This window comes from Stegostoma tigrinum, chromosome 1 (assembly GCF_030684315.1).
Source record: "Stegostoma tigrinum isolate sSteTig4 chromosome 1, sSteTig4.hap1, whole genome shotgun sequence".
NCBI classification, from domain to species: Eukaryota; Metazoa; Chordata; class Chondrichthyes; order Orectolobiformes; family Stegostomatidae; genus Stegostoma; species Stegostoma tigrinum.
In genome coordinates, this window is record NC_081354.1 from 88,218,858 (window position 1) to 88,244,654 (window position 25,797).

Sequence of the window (25,797 nt, forward strand, 5' to 3'; positions counted from 1 at the left end):
TCAAGATTTAGATAGCAAACAAAAAAAAATCAATGTATTAGTGTGTGGGGTCAAAGATGAGTGAGTGTCAGGACACAGGTCAGTCATGGATTTATCTTTGACAGAACAGCAGAACAGACGATGTACTAACTGGTTATTGCAGACTATTGTTCTTTCCATCCACTTATGAGCGAGTAAAATGATTTAAACCATAGATTGTAGACAAACGTAGCAATCGACCCGAGTACCACAAAGCCCCAACAAACCATAAAAGATAATTGATCAGGTATTCGGTTCTTGGCGATGTTAACTAACGGACAAATGTTGCTGAAGGGAACACAAGCTCTTCAGCAACCAGTGCCGCTGCATCTTTCCCACCGGATACAGCAATGTTTAGAAAAAGTGCACTGTCTCTATAACATAGCAAAGCAACAAGCTAAATTGATACTTTTATCCAGAGCATGGATTGTCCTCATGACATTCCGGCTTTGGAAGGGACAGTGTATCTGAATGGCTCAATGCTGAACACCATAAAAATATATGCATTTGTTTTAAGCATTCAATGTTGATCAGGGCACACAGCATTGCTTTTCTTCTTAGTGATGCGGAATCTTTTAAACCTCTCCCTTTTACTCAGGCGTGCCTAGTTAAATGCCTCATTCAGAGGAGGAAACTTATGGCAATGCAATACTCTGTTCTTCACTACTGCAGCGATTATTGCCACAAGTCCCTGGAGTGGAACTTGATTAACCTTCTGACTCAGAATGTGCTGCCATCAGGCCAATCTGCCATTCAAATGCTTTGTTTCCAAAAAAAAGTTTCTGTTTAGTCACAATATCTCCCAATGCAATATTGGTGTTCTATAATTAAAACATCTAGTCGCTCAAGTCACAATAAAATGAATGCAGCAATCAATTTAAAATTCATACCAGCAATCAGACCCAACAAAAATGGACAGAACAACATGCTAATGCAATAAAAACAAAAGTGCTGGAAATGTCCAGCAGACAGATCAACTTAAAGCAAATATTTGTACGTGCATAAATTCATTTTTGCAGATGCTGGTCCATCTAATGGTCCATACAACCCCAAGATTCAGCATAGTTTCTGAAATCACGGGGACTGCAAAAATCAAAATGCAATTTTGCATTGCCAAGCACTTGTGACAGTCTGAACAACGAAACTGCACACTGCAAAACCAACATAAAACAATTTCTCCAAATCCTGAGATGAAATTAGAATCAAAACAATATTTAGGAATTTCAGAGGAAAAAAGGGGTAAACTTCTAACCGATCATTTCATTAGGCTAATAACAAATAGCACATGGAAGAATAGCTATCTCTCTGAATTAATAATGAACTGTTTTGATTCAAACAAAAAAAATTCAAGTCATCCACAAATCAGATTAAGCAATTTGAGTGAAACACTTTTTCAAATTCTGATTCTTTCTTCACTTCCCACCTATTTAGTCATTGTCATGGTGTCTCTAGCCATACTTTTAGTCCCCAACTCGGTATCCAAGTGAGCATAACTACCACATCATCTCAACACTCATCCCTTCCACCTGCCAAAGATACGGCTTTAACACAACCCCCGTTTGCTCATCTGCACAGTTTCATGGTAACATCATTCAAATTTAACTTCCAAATCTGCACCAACATTTTCCAGTTCTCTCTTGCCACAACTCTTCTTTCAAACTTCCTGCTATCACTGTGCTGTTGGACTATTTATCTGACAGACCACACTGAGCTTTCCTCACTAGTACAGTCCACCTTTCCCTCCATTTGGGAGACCTGATCGCCCTTGTTTGACTGCTCTTCACTGTATCTCCTCCTCTTCTGGTTTATTGTTTAGTTTTGTGATATGTTGATAAAACATGTCTTGAAATGAAAGTTACTTTAAATATGCAGTACAAGCACGCAGGTTGTTGTTCAACCAAAAATTATTTTGATTTGAGTCACCACATTAAGGGGCACTCCGAGGATGTGCATGCCCACACAAAGTCGGTCACAGAAAGATCCCCTGGGAATTGCACTGCATTTGTACAATGTCCAGCTTCTTGATCCTTACAATGCCTTGAAAACTGGGTAATGCAAGGGCATTTATGATTTTCTAACTGTCACACTCTGGGTGCTTCTCCATGCAGGATGGTCCAACCCTAATTCCAGGTTTGTGCAGACCTCTTGTCAAAGTTCCAATCAGGAAGAGGTCAAACCGTGTTTGTGTTCTGCCTAGTTAGAGCCTAAAAATCATGCTATTAGTTTCAAATTTGTTGCATCTGCATAGAAAACACTCCCCATTCACAACATTATGAATTTCCTGATTTTAGTCTCAAACATTATTCCAATTACAAATCAATCTGCAAGTAGTACAGCTACACAGCTACTTTCTAACAATTTAATGAGAATTGAAAAAGTTGGTACTGAAAAGACAACTTAAATACATATCTGAAGTATAGCCGCAAATGGGAAACAGCTTCCTCTCAATGGCCTATTTACCTCTCCCACCACCCCACACAGTTTAAAGATGAATCCAATATAAACAAGATTTACTGATATTTTAATTTAAACATGATTAAAAGTCACAGAATGTATTTACGAGCAAGTCTCAAAGAACAGAATTTACTCAGGTGACAATGGATATCATATTCATATCACATTGTGTAAACATTTCTTTTTATGAATGCAGTCATCTTCAAATGAAGTTCACTTTAAATAATAAAGTGTGCACACGGGCAGCTGCGCACCAATTCCTTGTTGAAGAATTCTCAGATGCGTATGAAGTTTAATATTTCAGAGCAATTTTTTGTTACAAAAGATACACAAATTACAGAAAAACCTCATTTGAAGATCTGCACTTGATAAATGGAGAGTACAATTTACTTACTCTGCTTGAAAGCATGGTACACATTGAGCAGGGTCAGGTGATCTCCATCTATATGTGCAAACCGCATCTTGGCTTCGTCCGCTGCTTTCTTAGCTTCCGTTGGGCGAACAAAACACTGTGGGACTAAACAATGTTGGTATGGGCCCAACACAGACGCCCATATGGATGAGTCACTCATTCACAGACACAGGAACAAGGCCTAGCTAGGTCAGTTCAGAGAGCATTGGGCAGGGCATGATGGGACATGGTCACCAACTGCATCTTGGACTGTCTACTACCTTGGCTTGGTACCAAACATCAACACCTACTCACATCTGCAAGACAAGAGTGTTTCAGAAGCTACACAATTACCAAATTTTAGTGAAAAAGGCGGTGCATAGGGCAATACAGAACTATTATAAATATATTAACTGAATGCCTTCTGCAAGCATTTTCCTAACCTACCGAAATACGTAACCATAAAATGTTTAGTATTTTAAGTGTTCAACAGATGACTTGAATCTCACCCTTGCAAATAGGTTAAAAACCCAAGAAGAACAAAAGGAAGCAAGGGTGAAATTCTGCCCTGCCCAGCTGCTCTGAATCTGATTTAATCTACTTAACTGACACAGAGTGCGAGTCTGTTGTCTTGCTAAACATTACTTACAAAAGCGTCATCAGGCCATTAATGGTTTTGTATAAGAATGATACAGGATTGAATCAATATTATTAATGAAATACAAAACCATAAGTTACCTTAGTAAGCAAGTGACCAATGTTATGTCACAATGAGCATTAGTCCTGCTCATCTCTATCAAAGGGACATACCAAAAATAACCATAAATTACCAAGCCATATTACTTTTTTTGACGTTCAATTGTAGAAATAATTTAAGGATTTCAAATATGCCTCTTAGCCAATTATTAACTTTCAAATATTTTGTCTGTCTAGAGCCTTGGGCAGTAGATTTGTAAAATTATTTTCTCTTATTAAAATTCTAACACTGGGAAAAAAATTAGTTTCTTATACACAATGTTAAACCTAATTTTGCTGAGCAGTCCCAATATTCATCAACACCTCTTTCACTAAGCTACTTCCTCCTTTGCCAAACATAATTGAACAGAACAGGATTATGGGCAAATAGAATGTTTTAAAAAATGGTTAAAAAATACCTGAAAGTAAGCATCAAACCTGAAAAATTGTAATCAGAATTAATTGCTTGACTTCTATATTCGCTAGTTCAAACTTTCAAAACATCAATAATTTCCATTGATTATACAAATTATTGTATTGCTTTTGCTAGGCATTCATAAAAAACATATTAAATCTAACAAATCCTGTGCAGAAATCTACTTTGTCTAACTCCAAGTCATGTTTTGACAATTGCATCCCCGCTTATTACCTGACAACATTGCCGTAATGGAGAGAATCTCATTTGAACAGTTGTGTTCACAGCTGGCAATAACCATCTTGGCCAACTGTGGATCTAAAGGGAATTCTGCCATCATGGACCCAAGTTCCGTCAGGTCTCCATCATCATTCAGTGCAGCAAGATAATTCAAAAGCTCCAAAGCTCTCATCAGTGTCTCTGGAGCTGAAAAGTAAAAGATAAATCATTCGACATTACAATCTTTGATACATAAAAATCTCAATTTACTATTTGTGTCCCAGTATGTATAAATATTTAGATATACATCTTCTCAAGGTGGTCTTCTCTCTCTCCTGAATTCAATTTGGGCATCTTGACATCCAAATTAGACCACTGACTTGTGCTTATATAAGTTCAAAAGCACTCCTGACAAGTCAAAGTATAATTTCATGGATCTGAAGAAAACTATATCCTTTCAGCACTGTCTCCTGTAGCCTGATTTTTTTGTTTTAAAAAAAACTTAAGAACAAATAATCACATGAAGAATTAAATTGTGGAGGGTGGGTGGTTCATAAAATGATGAGGGAGTTGACACTTCACCAGGAATATTCATTGCCAACAAATTTGATATATAATATCAATCACTGACGCTTTCTGGTCTAGCCACTGGATTCACTTGCACCAAACACAATCATGCCTCAGATATTTGGGAACATTTTGATCTGCAATCACAATATGCTATTATCACTTCAGGGTTGGGAAATATGACTGGTCACATTAGTTATTTTCAGGTTCTGTCAAACTAACAGAAGAAACTGATCTGCCAATTTTCAGTGAACACTCTTCTCTAGTCTTCCATTGCCTTTTCTCAGTATTCCTGCTGGTGTAGTTATTAACCTTTAGTGTCCACTGGGCTCGAAGGCAGTACTTGTAATTCAAGTCAAAATATCAGGCTCTACCTCACTTTAGGAATGCGGCACATTAATTAGGCTGATACTTCTCTACTACACGCTGTGAATATTTTACTGTCAAGTTACTAATTTTCACATGCAACATTAAAACATGATCTCAAATGCTGGCTCAGATTGATGTAAAAACAAAAATCCCACTGCATTAACAAAGAAATCTTTTTGACCCTGTCAACTCAGCAGTACCTGTATATTCAATAGCATTACTATCACTGAACCCCCCACTATGACCATCCTGTCCACTATTACCTTTGACCAGGAACTGAACTGGACTAGTCATATAAATAATGGTTACCATAGCAGTCTAGAGTCTAGAAATCCTGAAATGAGCGACTGACCTCCCGGCTCCACAGATACAGTAATGTGATGGATTACTTTCCTATTTCTTAAAGAGCAGCTCCAACAACATAAGAATCTTGACAGCATCCAGGACAAAGCAGCCTTCTTGGCAGGCATCCCACATCCACAAATACTTGATCCTTCTACGTTCGACACTTAGTAGCAGCAATTTGTACCATCTACAAGGTGGGCTGCACAAATTCACGAGGGCTCCTCAGATGGCACCTTACAACTCTCAATCACCACCATTTTGAAGGACAACAAACACAGGAATACCACCACCCCCAAGTTCCGCTTTCAATCACCCACTTGGAAGTATGTCACTGATCCTTTAGCATCACTGGTCCATAATCTTGGCACTCCATGTCCAACAGCATTGGTATAGATGTACTCTCAAATGGACTGCAGCAGTTCAAGACAGCAGTTCAGTATCATTTTCTCTCGGAGAACTGGGGATTGCGGCAATAAATGCTGGCCTAGCCTGCAGCACACACATCCCATGAATGAAAAGAAAATTCAGAAGCTCAAGGTCCTGCCTTATGATAGTAATTTCTTAGCTTTGAAAAACTTCTCAATAGGGAAGGATCACAAATAATTCATCAGTAATATTTTAACAATTTCCAGAATGTTAGCTGTGAAATAGTGAACTTAAATTCCGAAGTGTGAAATTTAAGCTGTGGCCTTGAAACAAAACCAACATAAACCAAAGTCCAATGATATTATGTAGATGTAACAGTAAGCTTACAGCTAAGACAAACGAGATAAAACTAAACTAGGTACCTCTGAAATTTGTATAATAGATGTAAAAAGAAATTCGGTAGTGAATAAATCCGCTATAAAAGCTTCTGAAAACACAAGTAGGAAAGGCATTAGACATTTGACCAGCTATTTACCTGGTGGATCCATGAAGTCAAAATGCACCAGGTCATCAATGCCAAGTTTCTTCAGTTGAAGAACTACAGAACCCAGGTTGGACCTCAAAATCTCAGGGTAAGTATTGTCCTGTCAATTTAAAAAAAAACTCAAAGATGTTGACAAAGGTTAACAAGCCCCAGCATGCGAACGAAAAGAACTTACATTAAAATTGCTGAGTAATTGCAAGAAGAAGACACTGCACAGGAGTATTTCATAACATAATGAAAACATACTAACCTGAAACCAAGCCATATGGCAAAGATATTAGTATAAATGATTTAGGAGTTTGTTTAAAGGCATAGGTTTTAAGGAGCATCTTAAACGGAGGGTGAAGCCGTGGAGTGGCTTAGGATGGGAATTCAAAGCTAAAGTCAGGGTCACTAAGGGTGGAGAAATTAAATTCAGGAATTCTCAAGAGGCCAGAACGGCAAGACCATGAGACAACAAGGGGCAGAGCTGGATGAACACAGCAGGCCAAGCAGCATCAGAGGAGCAGGAAGGTTGATGTTTCGGGCCTAGGTCTAGGCCTGAAACGTCTGCGTTCCTGCGCCTCTGATGCTGCTTAGCCTGCTGTGTTCACCCAGCTCTGCACCTTGTTGTCTCAGTTTCTCCAGCATGCGCAGTTCCTGCTATCACTGGAAGACCATAGTTATTTCAGAAGGCTGCAAGAGATTAGAGACGGGAAGGTGCTTGAAAAGGAGAAACAAGAATTTTGAATATAAAGATACTGATTAAATGGCAGTCAACGGGGGCTAATAAGCACAAGCATGATGGCGGGGACAGGACATGGTAAAAGTGCAGATGCTGGTGACATTGTAAAGTTGAAATCATCCAAACTAAGGGTAAAAATGGGGAAGGCAATAACACACTAAACACCAGCAAAGTCTAGAAGTAACAAAGCCATGGGTCAGGATTTCAGCAGCAGATTAGCCAAAACAAGGGAAAAACTCAGTTACTATGCAATTTGCGTTATTTCTTTCCTGTGGACATCTGCCTTCACAAGAGCATCAAGGGTGTTCTGAACAAATTCCTCAACAACAATGTTGCATTGTCTGATGATTCCTCTGGCAGCTTACCCAGTTGAGAAACAAAAAAATTCAGATGGGGTGGGAAAATGTAAATTGCAGCTCCACTTGATACTACTCATACTATATATCCACACACATACATTTTTGGTTTTGGTGATAATCAGAAATTGCAAGCAATAGATAAAGCTGCAGAGTCACACATGAAGTTATAACAGAACACGAGTAGGTTTGATAATGCAATAGCAAAGTGCTGGAAAAATTCAGTAGGCTCTGACAGCATCTGTGGAGAGAAACTGCATTAACATTTAATTCCAAAACGAGTTCCAAAGAAATCATGATGGGCTCGAAATGTTAACACTCACTCTCTCCACAAATGCTGCCATATCACCAGGTATGGTTTCAGATCAATCCAAACTCATGTTTTCAAGCCAAAGGGTGAAGACTTTAAATATCTGTTGAGATGGAGAAACAAATCTACCACCCATCTGGGGAATTCCAGGCTATTATCTTCTAAATTCTCGATATCTATGGCATGTCATAACATGATACCAACTGTAAAATGTACAAAACTTGCCTGCATTTCGGTTTTATAGGCCTTTTCAGTATAGAGTCTAAAACACTTTCCTGGTCTGGTACGACCAGCACGACCAGCTCTTTGCTGTGCGGATGCTTTGCTGATAGCAGTCACCAACAGCGATTCAACTCTGATACGTGGATTGTACACCTGTTGATCATGAAAAGATGCGAACAAAAATTGCAATGCATACTAGCCAAATTATCAGTTCAAGGACAAGGAAACATTTTCATCTTTCATGTAGTCAAACGTGGACAAAGCATTAATTCCTTAAAATTTAACATTAAAAATCCATGACAATATGAGGAGCAAGATCATTTTATAAAAATCCACATCCAGGCTCATAATTTCAGTGGTACAGTGAAAAAAGATTTTCATTGACAATGGACTGTCTGCACCCAGCATAACTTTCAAAGTTTTGACTTGGTTACTCTTTGTGCAAAATCACCATCTCCAACATTGCACATATACCATTTATTTCTTACATTCTAGCAAAGCCACTGAAGAAAAATAAAATGGTTAGAAGGATCCAGACATTGAATAAGATTTAGCTTTAAGTGGATTTTAACTCTAATGATCAAGATAGACTTATTAAATGGTACAAGTAATATTGTAAATGGCAGGAATATGGAGGTCAGTCATGGTTCAACCTCGATCCCATACAGAACAGGCTCAAGGGCTACATGAATGGTTTACTCCTGCTCCCATCTATGGTACACAAATTGAGAAAGATAACTATACAGTCAGCATCAAGATGGTAAATGAACTGTTATTTTAAACTATAAGCTCTGTACAGTTCAATTGGGATGAATCATCGATTGCTCAGTAGTTATTTTTAATGGTATCCAACAGAGGTGGAGATGAACGTCATGGTAATTTTTAAAAACTGTTAGACCATAACAAAAAGCAAAATTCTAACGATCCACTCCAAAAAATAAAGAGTAAACCTGGCCTGGGCTGACTCTAATACTGCAACAAAATATACCAGAAAATCTAGGCTTGAGAACCATATTTACATTATATTTAAATCCCTATGATAAGCATTAGTGTTACATCTAAATATAACTCTACAAAATGCACTATTCAATGACCCTTCAGGGAATGCGATTTGTTAACCATGGTGAAAACAAGCTCGTATTGGGTCAGATATTGTCTGTGGGCAATTCTACCTTATTATTTTAGAGCAATAAAACAATGGCTCATACAGAGATCTGGAACGTAAAGCTGCCAACACCAATAGAACCCTCACATAAAGCATGAAAGTCTGCTTCCATAAGAGAAGAAAAAGGATCCAGATGAAACAATCAAGAAAATGAGCCTCATGAAATGCTCATTATTTAACAAATGATATTACCAAGTAACACAGGATTTCATTAGCAGGAACAACATGAAATTCTAGCCAAAGCAGTGGCAGATAAGGGGATGAACACATTTATTCAAAATGGAATCTCCCAGAGTTAAATACTTGCCTTCTGTTTAGCGAAGCCCGGATCAATCACAAAGACAACACCATCAATAGTGAGTGAAGTTTCAGCAATATTTGTGGACACGACAACCTAAACTCAAATAAACAAATAAATCATGAAAAGTCAAACATTTCTGAACAACACAAAACTGCTCACATCTGTTCAATTAAAAAGTATCAGAAATAAAATGTCAACAGGCCAAAACCCATTGAAAAAGAAAATGAATGATCTGTAATAGATGTTCCTCAGCAAAATACATATTTAATTTGCAAAGTAAGCACATTTGATACCTACGGAGGCCTCAAGCAGTAAATTAGCATGAAGATACACACACACACACACACACACATACACACACACATATACACACACACATACACACACACATACACACACACATACACACACACACACAGAGCAATTTTACACATTTCAGTGATGGAATAATCAACAAATTGGGAATCATGAAAACTTGAAATCGCCAAGGTAATAAATTCCATAGATATATGTGGGTGGCATCGTGGTTCAGCAGTTAGCACACCTGCCCCACACTGCCACGGGCCCTGGTTCAAATCCCACCTTTGGTGACTCGAGTATGGGGTTGGGGCATTATGTTAAGGTTCAACAGGATGTTGGGGAGGTCTCTTGGGGACTACTATGACAGTTCTGGTCATCCTGTCATAGGTGGGTTACTATTAAGCTGGAGAGGGCTTAGAAGAGATTTACCAGGACATTGTTGGGAATGGAAGCTTGAACATTTTCCATTGGAGTGGAGGTGGTTTAGTGGTGACCTTATAGAGATTTATAAAATCACGAGGGGTACAGATACGGTGATTGGCAGGTGCCTTTTCCCTAGGGTAAGGGACTTCAGCACTACAGGGCATATTTTTAAAGGTAGAGAGAAAAAAGATTTCAAGAAGACATGAGGGACTTTTTTTTTTAAGAAATGTGGGTGGTGTGGTGGTGGTGGTGGGGTGGGGGGGCAGAGAGAGAGAGCAGAGAATGAACTTCCAGAGGAAGTGATGGGTATGGGTACAGTTATGAGTTTTTAAAAGACATTTAGATCAGTAAATAAGAAATGTTTGGAGGGATATGGGCCAAGCGCAGGCAGGTGGGGCTAATTTAGTTTGGATCAAGGGTATTTCCACTCTACAGGGCTATGACTGTCTCTGCACAACTGTGTGGGTTTCCATCGGGCACTCCAGTTTCCGCCCACATGGCAACGATGTGCCAGTTAGGTACACTGGTCATGCTAAACTGCTCTGTAGTGTTCAGGGATGTGCACGGTAGGTGGGTCAGCCATGGTAAAAGCAAGGTTACGGGGTGGGGGCGTGTTCCTGGGATGCTCTTCGGAGGGTCAGTACAAACCTCTCAATGTGCACTTTCCTTGGAAAAGAACAGATGTACGTACTTCATGTGATATTTTAGTAATCAACGCAGAATTTTTTCACACATTCCTTCAGTAAAGAAAACTGAAGTGCAATAATTAGGGATAAAAATATTATCCCTGATTTAAAACATAGGAATCTTTAATCTGATTTAAACAGGCGCTGTCTCACTCAGATTTTCTGCAGTATGGCACAAGTAGGTCTTTCAAAAATTTTCCAATAGTTTCACAGATGATCTTGACTGCCAATGTGTTGTATTCTGATTTGCAAAAACAGGAATTCTCTCTGATCTCCAATGTATCTTGTATACAAACATATCACTGAAGATGATTAGAACACAAAATTCTGAAAAGGTAGCAACTGTGCGGTTAGATCACCTGTTCTCCAAAACCTATAGCCTCAGGAAGTGTGCACAAAACCATACCTTAAGCAATGAGCCAGACTGAACCAATTCAACTATAATTTTGTATGCACAAATCATGCAAATGGGATTAATTTATAGCGGCTTACAGCACCACCTCCGTAATGTTTCTTAAATCAGAGACTAAGTTTAATGTCATATTTATTGAAATTGTTAATGTTTTTGCAACTAATTGGTTTTCTATTCATACAATCTGTCACAGATTCAATTTATCTGCTTAATTTTTCTATTAAGCTGGGAAGTAAAACAAAAATGTCTACTTCTTTTCTCCACTGGACTTCCACCGGTACATGCTATTTTTTTCCTCCTAGAAGTCCAAGGTGTCTCTCAGGATGGTAGCAGTGGGACCAGAACAATAGTTTCATCATGCTTCAGATCACATTTTTCTTCATGCACAGGGTTTGGGAGTATGTCACTGCTAACCATATGCCCACAAATAAATTTACAGGGATATTAAAGAAATAGTAACATGGTTCCAGCCCAATGAAGTTCTGTTGGAAAGTAAGAGTCAATTTGTTTCAGCTCAGCATCGACTTGTCCATCTGAGTCAATTGCATCATCCAGAAATCCAGATTTGAGGACATTATTCATTTCCAAAGAAGGTATTTTTTCTAATCCTTTCCTACAGCAGCTTTTATTGACGAGCCTGTTGATAAAATAATTAAATGAACAAGAACCTCCAGTGCATTGGGAACAGAGGATACAAGAACTGAACTGGTGAGAGAAATCATTGGGTCTACTGCAAATATCTAGTTCGTAGCTGTTTTTTATTATATAATTTTAAGATTTATGAATTCAACTTTATAAAAGGAGAAAATGGGATGAATGCAACTGTAAGAAATGTCAAGTCTATTGAACCTCTAAAAAAAAAAGAGGGTTTCATTTAAGAAGCTAACAGCTAAAATGGTAGGATCAGAAGCAAAGCCGTTGAGCATCTTCAGCACTTCTAATGCCAATCCAAAATGATTGTTTTTGGACATAAAGCTAAATTAAACGAGCCCTGTAAACTGTAAAAAGGCTGTAAAAACCCAATTACTTCATTAGAACAATAAAGACAGCATGAACTGTTTTCAGCAAAACACAGCTTAAAATTCAAGTTAAGAATAGCTTGGAGTGGGCTGCAACATCACAAAGACAGGTGAACTGAAGGGTCTCTGTGGGAACCTGCTGGGAGGGGAGTTAATTGCAGTTTGGAGCTGGTAGCATGATAAAGCAAAAAGAATGGCAAGGCATAACAAGTGTTATTATTTCTTCTCTCTAAGGAAAACCACCTGAACTTTGCAATCTATCTTCAATACTGAAGTTTCTCATCCCTGAAACCACTGTTGTAAGCCTCTTCGGCACACTCTCCAATACATTTTTCCTATGGTGTGGCTTCCAGAACCGGTTTATCGTTTGCTCCCTTCTTGATTAACAGTAGCACATCAGTTGTATGCCGAATTTAGAACTTTGATTTCAGGCATACTTTTGGTCATTTTCCAGAAGTTTAAGAGTTATAATGCATGTCTACAAAATGCTCCCCCAATGACACTTTAAACAATTGTCCAGCTTCATGACCTATTATTAAATTCCAGGACACTGCTTTCTTGTATGGCCTATTACAGACCAGCTTAATGGATACACGCCAAGAACTCCATTCCCTCTAAACCTTTCACACCATCCCTGCTTCAGTTACATGAAGAAGGTGAAACCTCCTATTACTCTGTTAACTTGCACTTCTGACATGTGTCTAAATATCTGCTCTTCTATTTTTTTCCTCAGACTGTTAGGGTGCCTCTGTACACTCCCAGCACTGTGACTGATCCTTTTTGGTTTTTAGGCTCAATTTTAGTCTTCTAGGAGGCCATCTGTCCTTCTAGGAGCCATAAGTCCATTACTACAGTCAATTCCATGATCGAATTATGATACCACCTCCTTCCCTGACTTGCTTAAAAACCCTGCATCCTGGAATATTGAGCTACCAATCCTACCCCTCTCTCAACCCTATCTCAAGAACAGCAATGACATTATACCCCATGTCTTAACGATTGGCTCGGATTTTTTAAAAAAAGTATATTTTTTCCGAAGAGGGTTGACTGAAATAACTAGTCAGAGCCAACATAATTAGTGAAGGAAACTAAAGTTAACATTACAGAAATTAGTTAGTAGTATTCTTATACTAGAATAATTATTTATTTCTAAGACAGTAACTAAGAGGTTTAAGGGAACTCATGGCAGAGCTTGCACCTGTAACATGCTCCACATGAGCTACCTGGTACATTATGGAAACTTCAATTATCTGTGGGTGATCACCAGCTGGTGAGCAAGAAGCATCAGCGACAAGCAAATGCACTGGTGAGCATCCGCAATGCTGACCAGAAAATGATACCAATTTCAATCAGGTGATCAAAACTGAACCAGGCAAAAAGGGCGCAAGTGACCAGCAGGGGATATAATTATAAAGGGAGAAAAAAAGACAGGAGTTCCTGCAAACACAAAACAGACTCTAGGATAGTATTTTACCTCTCTGGTGCCATGGACAACCTGGGCCTGCTTGGTTTTGGTCACCATCACGTAATAAATTGGAGACTTTAGCGCAATACATTTGCTCAATTTGCCCAAGGAATGATGCCTGACCTGTTAATTTGGAACATTTTATTAAACCCCTACACATGCTCCAATCAACATTCTGTCATCATCTGGTGGCAAAGTAAGGTGCTAAAACCAGTTGAAACAATTAACTGACAAGCAATTTAAACTCAGCCTCTGCTCCAATATATCAATGTGTCACATATTATTACACCCACAGTATTAACCAGAATACTAACCTACAGGAATTGCACATTTGGAATCTGGAGATCATCTGTAAAATTGTTACTATACAGATATAATTTTATGTTATTAAATAGCAAATTTCATATAATTTGGAAGGTAAATTTATTTTGGACTTGAAAGCCTCGAAACCTGACCCAATGGCATGTTAGCAACGGAAAGAGACAGCATAATGTGGGCCATGTTGACGAAGTTACAATTTTCTAACGACTCAATGCAGAGAGAAAAAACTAACAGATTATGTACACATATTGATCACAGCTTAGTAAGAGCCGGTAAACGTTCCTTGGAGATACACTGAACAGACATCCATTGCAAAGTCACGGCTCTTGATATTCTCAAGAATTTTGCATACATGGCAGCCTGCTCAGGAATAGCAATTACTGCGCAGTAGGTTCAGGCCAAACACGCACACTGATTCACCAAGTTATGACATTTATATGAAAATACTTTCTGCTTCATAAGATTACCATTTTATTAGTGCCATACCAGTATCTAAGGCTGCAGTATCCAAGTGGCCTCATCGGTTAATGAACTTGAACACGCCATCACAGTTAAAATAAAGTCCAAATGAATGATACAGCCTATAAATATATCATGCATCTTTTAGCATACAAATAAGTCATTTTCAATGTTTTATAAAATGGCAAAATGTCATTTCAACAGTCTGTTTGCTACATATATTACTCTGTTGGAAAGCATGTTGTAAGATTAAATGGAGGAAATGAAGAACCCATTCAATTTGTGGGGCTCTAGGTAAAAACGGCAGAAGAACAGGACTAATAAAATAATTCGTATTAAGAATCAGCACAGACAACTGGCTGCAGACAGAGGCAGCACCTACCCTATGCTGTATGATCCACATGTCCATGTTCAGTTAATAACTTAGCCAGAAGTTCTCCAGATTCCACTGGCAATAAATGAATCTGAGCCAACCAGCTCCAATTGGCCTTGCCACCTCTTGATTAAATACATTTAACCCAACTTTGGTACATTTAAGTCATCATTGGACAAGCATATGGACATACATGGAATAGTGTAGGTTAGATGGGCTTCAGATCGGTATGTCAGGCACAACATTGAGGGCTAAAGGGCCTGTACTGTGCTGTAATGTTCTATGTGGGGAATGACACTGGGATCCTTATTCCTTATCATATTCTAGTAACAACTTTGGAAACCAAGCATGAGAACAGAGTAGCAAAAAGTAGATTAACATTGACTAGAACCCCCTCTGTACTGTACAACCTGCTGACTGATTAATACACCATAATGCCAATTCCAGCAAAGTCCTGGTCAATGAGCCAGTTCCTTTGAAACTGTATCCATGTTCGTCGTCAACACCACAGGAGTAAATGGCTGGGGTGGGGGGGTGGGGGGGAGAAGCATGGTCAGAAATAGAAAACACTTAATCAGCATTTCCATTAATTCCTGTCTGTACTCTGCCCTCAGTATACCAAACATATGGTTTAATTGTACATCAGCATTTTTATCAAGAAAACAGCATTTTTAAACTGAGAATTCCTCTTCAATATATTTTTAGCCCGCATCCAATTTGAATATTAATTCAATGGCTCGAACTAAGTTCTTTGGCTAATTTTTTAAAAAGTTCTTTCAGCCATTTCCCTACTTGCCTTTCCCTAGCTATTCTGGAACAGTTAAACAATTAATACCAGCTGGATAATTAGAAAATACTTTTAAAATTTAAATAGCACTCTCCTCAACACAAGTAAATGTTTTCAGAAATCAATTCGCATCAAGATTGCACGTTGTTGGGTACATTCCATATATCCACCTAAATTACTGGCTTTCCTCTTGGAAGATACAGAGTGAATTTTTAAACATTTACATTACATGTTGGTGGAAAATGTAGTTGTGTCTCAGACAGAAGTAGATATTCAAAACTTGGAAAGAGATTAACCCAATGTGTCCTTGCGTCAATAATCACGTGAATTTTCCATAAATACCACTCAACTCTCTGAAGCAAAAGAGCCAAGAGATTTAGATAAATGACTCAGCTGCACTCCGATTAAACATTAAAATATTCAGTTGTGTGCATTTTATATGGGTCTAATCTCTGGACACCTCCTATCAACAACGTAAGCCAGTTATTTTGTATTCATTCCTTTCCTTGCACTCCCTAAAAGGTTGCACATCCATTTGATAAAGTTCTAAAATCTCCTTCGAAATAGATGAGAAACCTCCAGAATAAAACAGAATGCTTAGTCTGCAATGAAGCATAAATCTGCGTGTGAAAGAGCCAGCTAAGGTTTTAACATGCTGGGAGAATTCAAACTCCTAAATAATAATCTTTCTTTAAATATTAAAAATATTAATTTTGGTGCAATCTAAGCAAGCAAGTGCTACTGCTTAATTTCAATGTTTCAGAATTATGCTTGATTGTCAATAAATAATCATGGACTGTTGTTAGCAGGCTTTTCATACTTTGGAAAAAATGCAAACCCCTGACCATTCGCTGTGATTCAACCCAACACAAGACTTGATGCTGTCTCCACAAATAATATTCCAATGTCTAAACTAGGCTATATTTTCCAAGTTCACATTACCATTTTAGTAGAACAGAGCACTTAAAAGGTGACCTGCAGTGAAGCCTTCAATCATTCTGACAGATGACTAACTACTTTTGCCTCTTTTGCACATAGTACTAATTATTCTTCAAGCACAGGAGCTTGCAACTGACTTCGACATGACACTATTCCAAAATTAATAAACTGACTTTTAGCTCACCCTCAAAATGGTCCAGCAAGTTCCAAAACCCACTGCTTCGAAAACAGAAATTAAATAAACTGCGAACCCGTCATAAGCAACTTAGGCACTGGATTGTGACAATTCGAGCGACTTCAGCCCAGTCCAACTGTCAACATTCTTCGCATCAAACGCTGGGCATTGGTGTGGAAGTCTTCCCATAGTCTACAAGCAGCTGCTTAACATAACAATTATCAGATAACCATGCTACTTGGCCACACACTCACACTGCTCAATAAAGTCTCCAAAGTAGAGCCTGTCATTTCAGAGTTCAGGGATAGGACTGAGTAAAGGGAAAAACAACAGCACACATGGCCTGGGAATCCTGAACACTGACCCGATTCCCATTGCTGCAGGCCAAAAACATATCGAAAGTATCCCACTAACTCACTGCAACCAAACTAACAAATCAGATAAAACTCATGTGGGTTATGTGAAGAATCACAGAGGGAACTTAAGGAACAGAAAGAATTTTGGGTCAGGAACTTCAGCATCTATCAAAAGCACTCTAATTCTAACGTCAAGCTGTTCAAGTCCTCCAAGGCAAAACGTTGGAAGGGAACCTAGGGGAACGAGCAAGCTACTTGTCTTCATCCTCACCATACTGATCCATGGTAAATAATCATTTCACCTAAACAGTTAGGAAGAGTAACCAGGTCAATATTAGTGAAGATGAAGACTTGTCACAGAGTGGAAAACACCCACTAGCAGATAGAATATCACAGCTGCCATGCTGAGTGGAACAGTAATTGCATTAACGTGGTGTTTTCAAGATAATAAAATATCCCAACAGCAGATAAAGTGGGAAATTCTGAGGCAGCATGACCCATCAGCAGAAGCAAGAGCCACCTTAATCTAGAAGCTCAAGGCGTAGGTCTGCATGCAAGGACTAAGACCAGCCCAGACCCTGGACTGAACAAGTGGCCTGGTTGTAAAACAGGGCAAGCTGCTTGTTTGAGAGAAACAGTTCAGCAGTTCCACAGCCAAACACTCAGACAAGAATGGTGGCAATCAAGGGGCAACATAAGGAGGCGTCTCTGTGAACAGTCCCATCAACTGTCAGCCATGAACAAAAACAAAGTTGCTGGAAAAGCTCGGCAGGTCTGGCAGCATCTGTGGAGGAGTAAAAAGAGTTAATGTTTCAGGTCCGGTGACCCTTCCTCAGAACCCGTGGGAAAGCGAAAAATGAGAATGGGACCAACTACTGACCCTGCAAGGGTCTTCAGTTAGAAATGCAAAGTGGAAAATTCTACACTGTCAACCCTCCCCACCCCCACCACCACTAGAGATGCAAGTGGCAGTTAGTTTTACTGATTTCAAGTTATGATGTGGTTAGAGCAAAATCTCTACTAATATTCCAGCTGTCAGTTTAAAAATGACCTGCCAACCAGAAGTAATAAAGGTTATGAGCAGAAACAGGCCGTTCAGCCCATCAACTCTGCTCGACCTAATGAACAATCTATTTCATTGTCACAGTCATTAGTTGCAATGGGGAAAATTATCCCAGTACGCCTCAGGAATAATGTAATTAGGGGAGGTGACGGCCTAGAGATATTATCGCTGGACTGTTAATCCAGAGACCCAGATGATGTTCCTGAGATCCAGGTTTGAATCCTACCACAATATTTAAAAATCAATAAATATCCAGAATTAGGAGTCTAAGATGGCCACGATGTCAGTAAAACCCACCTGGTTCACTCATGCGCTTTAGGCAATGAAACTGCCATCCTTACCTGATCTGAATTACATGCAACTCCCAAGACCCACAACAATGTCGTTGACTATTAACAGCCCTCTGGGAAATTAGGGTCAGACAATAAATGCTGACCAAAGCAGTGACACCCTCATCCCATAAATGAATTTTTAAAAAAAGAGACACATGGTGAGAGGTGGATAGGCAGTAATCAGTAATAAGAAGCTTGTATTAAAAGCACAAGACATGTCAAAGTACTTCACCGGCAAAGAAGCAGAGTGCTCCACTAACATGGTGCTAGAGTGTCAATCTGACTTTTGTCTCAAGCCCAGAACGAAACTTGAACTTGGAACCTTTAGCTCAGAGATGAGAACATTAATAACTAACCATGGCTGACAGTTAAGAACCAAAAGGAACTGCGGATGCTGTAAATCCGGAACAGAAACAAAGTTTCTGGAAAAGCTTAGCAGGTCTGGCAGCATCTGTGAAGGAGAAAAAAAAAGTTAACGTTTCAGATCCAGTGACCCTTCCTCAGTTTTTTTTTCTCCTCCACAGATGCTGCCAGACCTGCTGAGCTTTTCCAGAAACTTTGTTTTTGTTCAAGGCTGACAGTTGTTGGGACTATCAGCACCATTCACATGATATCTTATAGGTGTTACCTATATCCAAGTTCTCTAGCACTCAGATTTTTGACCAAGCTATTTAGAAACATAGAAGATAGGAGCAGGAGGCGGCCATTGGGCCCTTCAAGCCTGCTTCACGATCATGGCTGATTGTCCAACTCAACAGCCTAATCCTGCTTTCTCCCCATAACCTTTGATCCCATTTGCCCCAAGTGCTATATCCAGTCACCTTTTGATACCACAACATTGAATGTAGTCAACTACTTCCTGTGGTAATGAATTCAACAGGCCCATCACTTTTTGGGTGAAGAAATGTCGCATCTCCGTCCTAAACTGTCTACTCCAAATCCTCATACTGTGACCTCTGGTTCCGGTTACTCCCACCATCGGAAGCATTCCCCCTGCATCTACCCTGTCCAGTCCTGTTAGAATTATATCAGTCTCTATGAGATACCCCCTCATTCATCTGAACTCTAGCGAAAACAATCCCAACCTAGTCAATCTCTCCTCTAACGTCAGTCTCACCATCCCCCGAATCAGCCTGATAAACCCTTGCTGCACTCCCTCGAGACTAAGAGCATCCTTCCTCAAAAAAGGAGACCAAAATTGCACACAATATTCCAGGTGTGACCTCATCAAGGTCTGTACAACTGTAACAATACTTCCCTGCTCCTGTACTCAAAACCTCTCGCAATGAAGGCCAACATACCATTTGCCTTCTTTATCACCCACTGCACCTGCATGCTTGCTTTCAGTGGCTGGTGCACAAAGACACGCAGGTACCGTCGCACACACCCCTCTTCCAACTTGCAGCCATTCAGGTAGCAATCTGCAGTGGTAGTGCCCCATCTCTGAGCCAGGAGACCCAATTTCAAATCCCACCTGCTCCAAAGTGTGTAATAACATCACTGAACAGACAGATTAGAAAATATCTACAAAACCAAATAAATGAGCATGGCACAAGCAGTTCCTTTAAACATTAAAACTCTATGAGATCAAATACGGTTCTAAGAAGCCCGAAAACTGAAATCAATTATGTAATTTGAAGCTCTGCTTTCAACAGAGTACTAACACTAAAGGAAAACAAGCTGCAGTTGTCCAAGATCAGTGATCACAGCTCAACACACCATTTCAGAGAGCAGCTTTGGAACAAGGTCCTGCTTGTTCTATGACTTGCCCTTTGATATGGGAGCTCTTCACTGATAATAGTAATGTTCAGTTCAACTTACAACCTTTCTGATAACAATGCATACCATGTCAGTGCACAGCAACACATAGTCAACATGCAGCAAACAGAACCATGAGAAACTCACTTAGCCTGTAAGTCAAAATTTTAACAAAATTATGATTGATCAAGTTCAAGGAGCCTAACTCCTACTCCTGCAATAAAAATCTCAGTCATAGATTTTAAATCTTAACCTTACCTACAACAGCAACTCATTCAAAACTTTCATCACCCTTTGCATCAATGCTTCCTACACTGACAGGTAACATTCACATTCAGAAGAGCTAAACAGTTGATGTCTTCTCAGAAAGGGTAAACTATCGCCATTTAAAGAAGCTTAAACAGCAACCTGTTTGCAGAATCTGCAAGTGACATCAAGGCTAACCTCAGGAATCTGCCTTTTGGAACACTGCGTTCAATTCTGGTCTCCCTGCTATTGGAAGGATGTTGTGAAGCCTGGAAGGGCACAGAAAAGATTTACAAGGATATTGCTAGGGTTGGAGGGTTTAAGATATAGGGAGAGGCTGAAAAGGATGGGACTATTTCCTCTGGAGTGTCGGAGGCTGAGGGGTGATCTTGTAGAAGTTTATAAAATTATGAGGGGCATGGATTGGGTGAATAGACAAGATCTTCTCAAGTTGGGAGATTCCAAAACTAGAGGGCATAGGTTAAAGGTAAAAGGGGAAGATTTAAAAGGGGCCTTATGGCACTTTTTTCATGTAGAGAGTAGTGCATGCTTGGAATGAGCTGCCAGAGGAAGTGGAGAAGGCTGGTGTAATGACAACATTTAAAAGTTATCCGGATGTGTAGATGAATAGGAAAGCTTTACAGGGATATGTGCCAAAAGCTGGCAAATGGGACTAGATTTATTTAGGATATCTGGTGAGCATGAACTAGCTAGACTGAAGGGTCTGTTTCTGTGGGCTGTATATCTCTATGAGTCTGTATCAAGATGCTGGTTACAAAGGAGGCTGAGTAGCAACGTAAATCATATGCATCAGCTGTAAGGTCTACACCAGATTTTCAGTAATAGACAATAGGTTTGTTTCATTCAACTTGGTGTAAATTGACCTGATCAGTGTTCCAGTTGCTGATTTACTCTGCAGTTCCACATGCACAGGCATAAGGTAGTACTGAAATGCACTCTCCAGAATGTAATGGAACAAATTACCAGATTTATTTTCACTTGGACGTTCTCAGGGCCCTGCAACCTTTATCAAGGAAGGCAAGCACATGAACAGCATAGCTTCCAATCACTGGCCATGGTGATTTGTAGATAATTGCGAACCATCAACCCAACAACAGCCAAATTTCAAACAGCAGACCAATCACACCTTCACAGGGGAACAAGATAACAAATGCAGCTTTCACTGAGCTCTGCATACCCGTATAACAACAACTTCTTAAAACTTTCACTCTCAGTCAAAATACTAAAGTGGAGGTGCCTGGGGTCCTCATATGTCAAACTGTTTTTAAAAAAAGGAACATTCATGCTGGCCAGCACCCAACTGTATTCTACTCACAACCACCTTTAACTTCTTCCACGCCCCTACCCCACCGTCAAAAATACACATACTACATTTCTGCATTGCCATGCCTTCCTGTCTTCAAGTTTGCCAAAGTAGTTGAAAGTACAACAGTTCTCTATCACAGCCATTGAGACCTCCTCCCCAGCCCGAGCATCATTACAGAACTTCGAAAAATACAATTTATCTAAAATAGCATCACTCTCACAGTAGTAACATCCAATTCCATTTCCAATTACACATTTGGTCATCACAATGACGACAATGAGTTTGCTTTTATCAACTCAAAGATTTTCATCTTTCATGCTCAGCTTTTCCTAGGTAGCATCCCTTAAGGGCAGGCAGATAGATTCTACATGAAAAACGATGCTGGAGAACTGAGAGGCAATTTGTTTAACACAGGTGAATAATCAGAGGACCGTTTCAATGAATGGCAATTTTCAAAAGAAAGCAGAGATGATGGAATTCAGATTCACAATTCTTCTAAAAGGAGAGACACTAGTTGATAGAACGTGCTTGAAGCATTATGCAATCCACAGAATGACAAATTCTTGATCTCTCAAGGAATTAAGGCTACAGGGAGAGTGCGGGTAAGTGGAATTAAAATGCCAATCAGCCATGATTAAATGGCAGAGTGGACTCGATGGGCCGAATGGCCTTACTTGCTCTCCTATGTCTTATGGTCTAATTAATACTGTGGTTTCTAAGAGGTATATTTTGTCCTTCTTAAAAAAAATGAAGAAAGGCCACGACATAGGTACTGAACAGTCTGCTCATTACCAATACAGTCAACAGCTTGTAAGGCCTTGCAGACGTTTTAGCAAGTTGAAACAATGGAAGCACCCTGAGTGGGTAGGATCAAGTTCCCACAGATCCAGAATTTTCAGTCTTGGTTTTCAGCAATTGCTGGAATTTTGAAGCTGCACATGGAAGCTCTTATTCCTCTCTGTTACAGCTAAAAGCTGGGGTTCTCTTCCTGCTGCTAGAATTACACGCGAGGCAATCTACTTTACAGAAGTTGTCTTTCGCAAGGGTGTTTCTAAGACATACTGGAACAGTTAATTAGTAGTAGTTAATAATAATGTATATATTGTTTTGTTAAGCATTTCGATAGTTACAGTTAAGCAAGACTTTTACTTTTCTTGTCAGTTTTTACACTGCTGTTAAAATACACAAAGCATGTTTTATTTAAAGTTAATTGTTTGACCAATCAAATTGCATCTGGAAAGCAACACCTCACACTTCATAGAAACCCTACAACATGGAAGCAGGTCCTTCACCTCAACAATTTACCACCAACCCTCAAAACATCCCACCGAAACCCATCCCCCTATAACCCACCTAACCTACACATCCTTGAAATGTAATTTAGCATGGCCAGTCCACCTAACCTACACATCTTTGGACTCTGGGAGGAAACCCACAGAAGCACAGGGAAAATGTGCAACTTCACACGGACAGTTGCCCAGAGTGGAATCGAGCCTGGGCCTGGCATTGTGAGACAGCAATGCTAACCTCTGAGCCACCATGCTGCCCCTAATAAGTAACCTGAGCTAATCCAGGAGTTGAACCCTGAGCCTGTCGCATGCCAACACTACACAGTACCTCATGTGAGAATCATTGCCCTAGAACAACAGACTGTTGCCAAATTAGCTTGAAAATAAGAAAAATCTAGTGTCTAGACCATTATCTTAAAATATTTTGAGGGGGTTTTGGTCTAGTCCATAATAGAGGCGTTGTGTACGAAAGCAAGAGGGTAATGGGCCACTAAGCGTTAATTTTTATCAGTCATCTTGCTTTGACAAGTTATCAAAGCCATTATAAGGCAACACAAGGAAACTCCAGTAGAACAGAAAGTCAAAAGGTATTAAGATTCATGACAAATTTTAATTAAGTAAATGGAAAATCAAAAAGTAAATCAGTTCCACTAGTTATCAGTCAGTAGCCAGTGAGGATAAAAGGGACATAGGAATGTAGATAAATGACAAATTCAGCAGGTAAAACAAACAATGAAACTTTAGAATAAAATGTGACAATGGGATCAAAAAAGGATCTAGGTACACAGGCAAATGAAGGACTAAATGCAGCTTTTTTTGCATTCACTCAAAGGGCATTTGTGTTGCTGACTGGACAGCATTTATTGCTAGGTCCTAGTTGCCCTTGAGAAGCTGGTGGGGAGTTCCCTGCTTGAACCGCTGCAGTCCACATGCTGTAGATTAACCCTCAATATCCTTAAGGAGGGAATTCCGGGATTCTGACCCAACAACCCAGACGTGAAAGCAATATATTTCCTAGTCAGGGTGGTGAGTGAAGGGGAGTGTGCAGGTGGTTGTTTTCCCCATGCATCTGCTGCCCTTGTCCTTCTAAGTGAAAGAGGTCATGGGTCAGGAGGAGGTAAAGAGCCATACTGAATTCCTACAGTGCGTCTTGTAGATAGCACATACCATTCTATTTTTATTCATTCACGAGATGAGGGCATTGCTGGCAAGGCCAGAATTTATTGCACACCCCTAATTACCCAGGGGGCAGTTACAAGCTAAGACAACCACACTGCTGTGGGTCTGGAGTCACGTGGTGGACAGACAAGGTAAAGACGGCAGTTTCCTTCCCTAAAGGGCACAAGTGAATCAGGTTTTCTAACGGTTGGCATTGGATTCGTGGTCATCACCAGACACTTCCTTCAAGATTTTAGTGGAATTTAAATTCCACTATTTATCCTGGCAGGATTCAAATCTGGATCCCAAAACACTAACAATTCAGTGTTAGTACCATCGCCTCCCCGCTCTCATGCTACTAAGTGGAGGCGGTGATGGGAGTGAAAGCTTCTGAATGTGGAGCCGATTAGACAGCTGCTTTGTCCTGGATGGTGCCAAATTTCTTGATTATTGTTAGAGCTGCACCCATTCAGAAAGTGGGAAGCATTCCATTACAATCCTGACTTTATTATCCTGTAGACAGGTTTTGGGGAGTCAGGAGCTAAGTTACTTGGCATAGTATTCCTAAGCTCTGATCTGTTCTTGTAGCCACTGTATTTACATAGTGAGGCCAGCTGAGTTTCTGGTGAATGGTAGTCCCAAAGATATTGATAGTGAAGATTCAACGGTGGTAACACAATTTAATGTTACAGGGCAGTCTCTTATTGGTGAGAGTCATAGCCTGGCACTGTTGGCGTGAATGTTACTTGCCAATTGTCAGCCCAAGTCTGGGTACTGCCCAGACCTTGCAGCATTGGGTCAGCATATCTGGAACACAAGTCTTCAGTACTATTGTGAGAATGTAGTCAAAGGCTGTGGCATTTGCAGTACCCAGTGCCTCCAACTGTTTGTTGATATCACATGGAGTGGATCAAATTGACTGAAGAGTAATATCTGGTGACCACTGGAGGGGACTGAGATGGATCATCCACTCGGTCCTTCTGGCTGTGGATTACTGCAAATGCTTCAGCCTTACCTTGTGCACTGATATGTTGGGATCTTCCATTGTTGAGGATAGGGACATTTGTGGAACTGCCTCTTCCAACAAGTTGCTTAATTGCCCACCACCAGATATGCCAAATAAATGACATGTTGTTCAGTGGTTCTATGTTCTATCTAATTCTATGTTCAGCACCACATTCTCAAGGGCAACTAGGGAAAGGCAATTAACATTGATCAGCCACCGAGGTACACTTCCCAGTGAATAAAAAAAGTTCAACGTAATACTAAATCCAAGAGTCAGACACTATGGGGATATACCCATCAGGATGGTGACTGGCTCATGGGAAAGTTGCAGGTGGTGTTCCCATATATATGCTGTGATCACGGATTTAAATGCAGTGGTCTAAGGATCATGGTGAATACAGGT

General features: G+C 39.9%; 1 protein-coding gene across 2 annotated transcripts in view; it reads right to left on the reverse strand.

The window, feature by feature from the left end:
• The window catches only part of dhx15 (DEAH (Asp-Glu-Ala-His) box helicase 15), an 89,613-nt gene that overhangs the window by 14,718 nt on the left and 49,098 nt on the right, over positions 1 to 25,797 (reverse strand). For both annotated transcript variants that reach the window (XM_048523020.1, XM_048523835.2), the window contains exons 7-11: positions 9,508 to 9,594; positions 8,039 to 8,188; positions 6,415 to 6,523; positions 4,248 to 4,439; positions 2,867 to 2,989 (exon numbers count right to left, since the gene is read on the reverse strand). In XM_048523020.1, the coding sequence (XP_048378977.1) occupies positions 2,867 to 2,989; positions 4,248 to 4,439; positions 6,415 to 6,523; positions 8,039 to 8,188; positions 9,508 to 9,594 (661 nt within the window). The remainder of the gene's footprint in view (positions 1 to 2,866; positions 2,990 to 4,247; positions 4,440 to 6,414; positions 6,524 to 8,038; positions 8,189 to 9,507; positions 9,595 to 25,797) is intronic.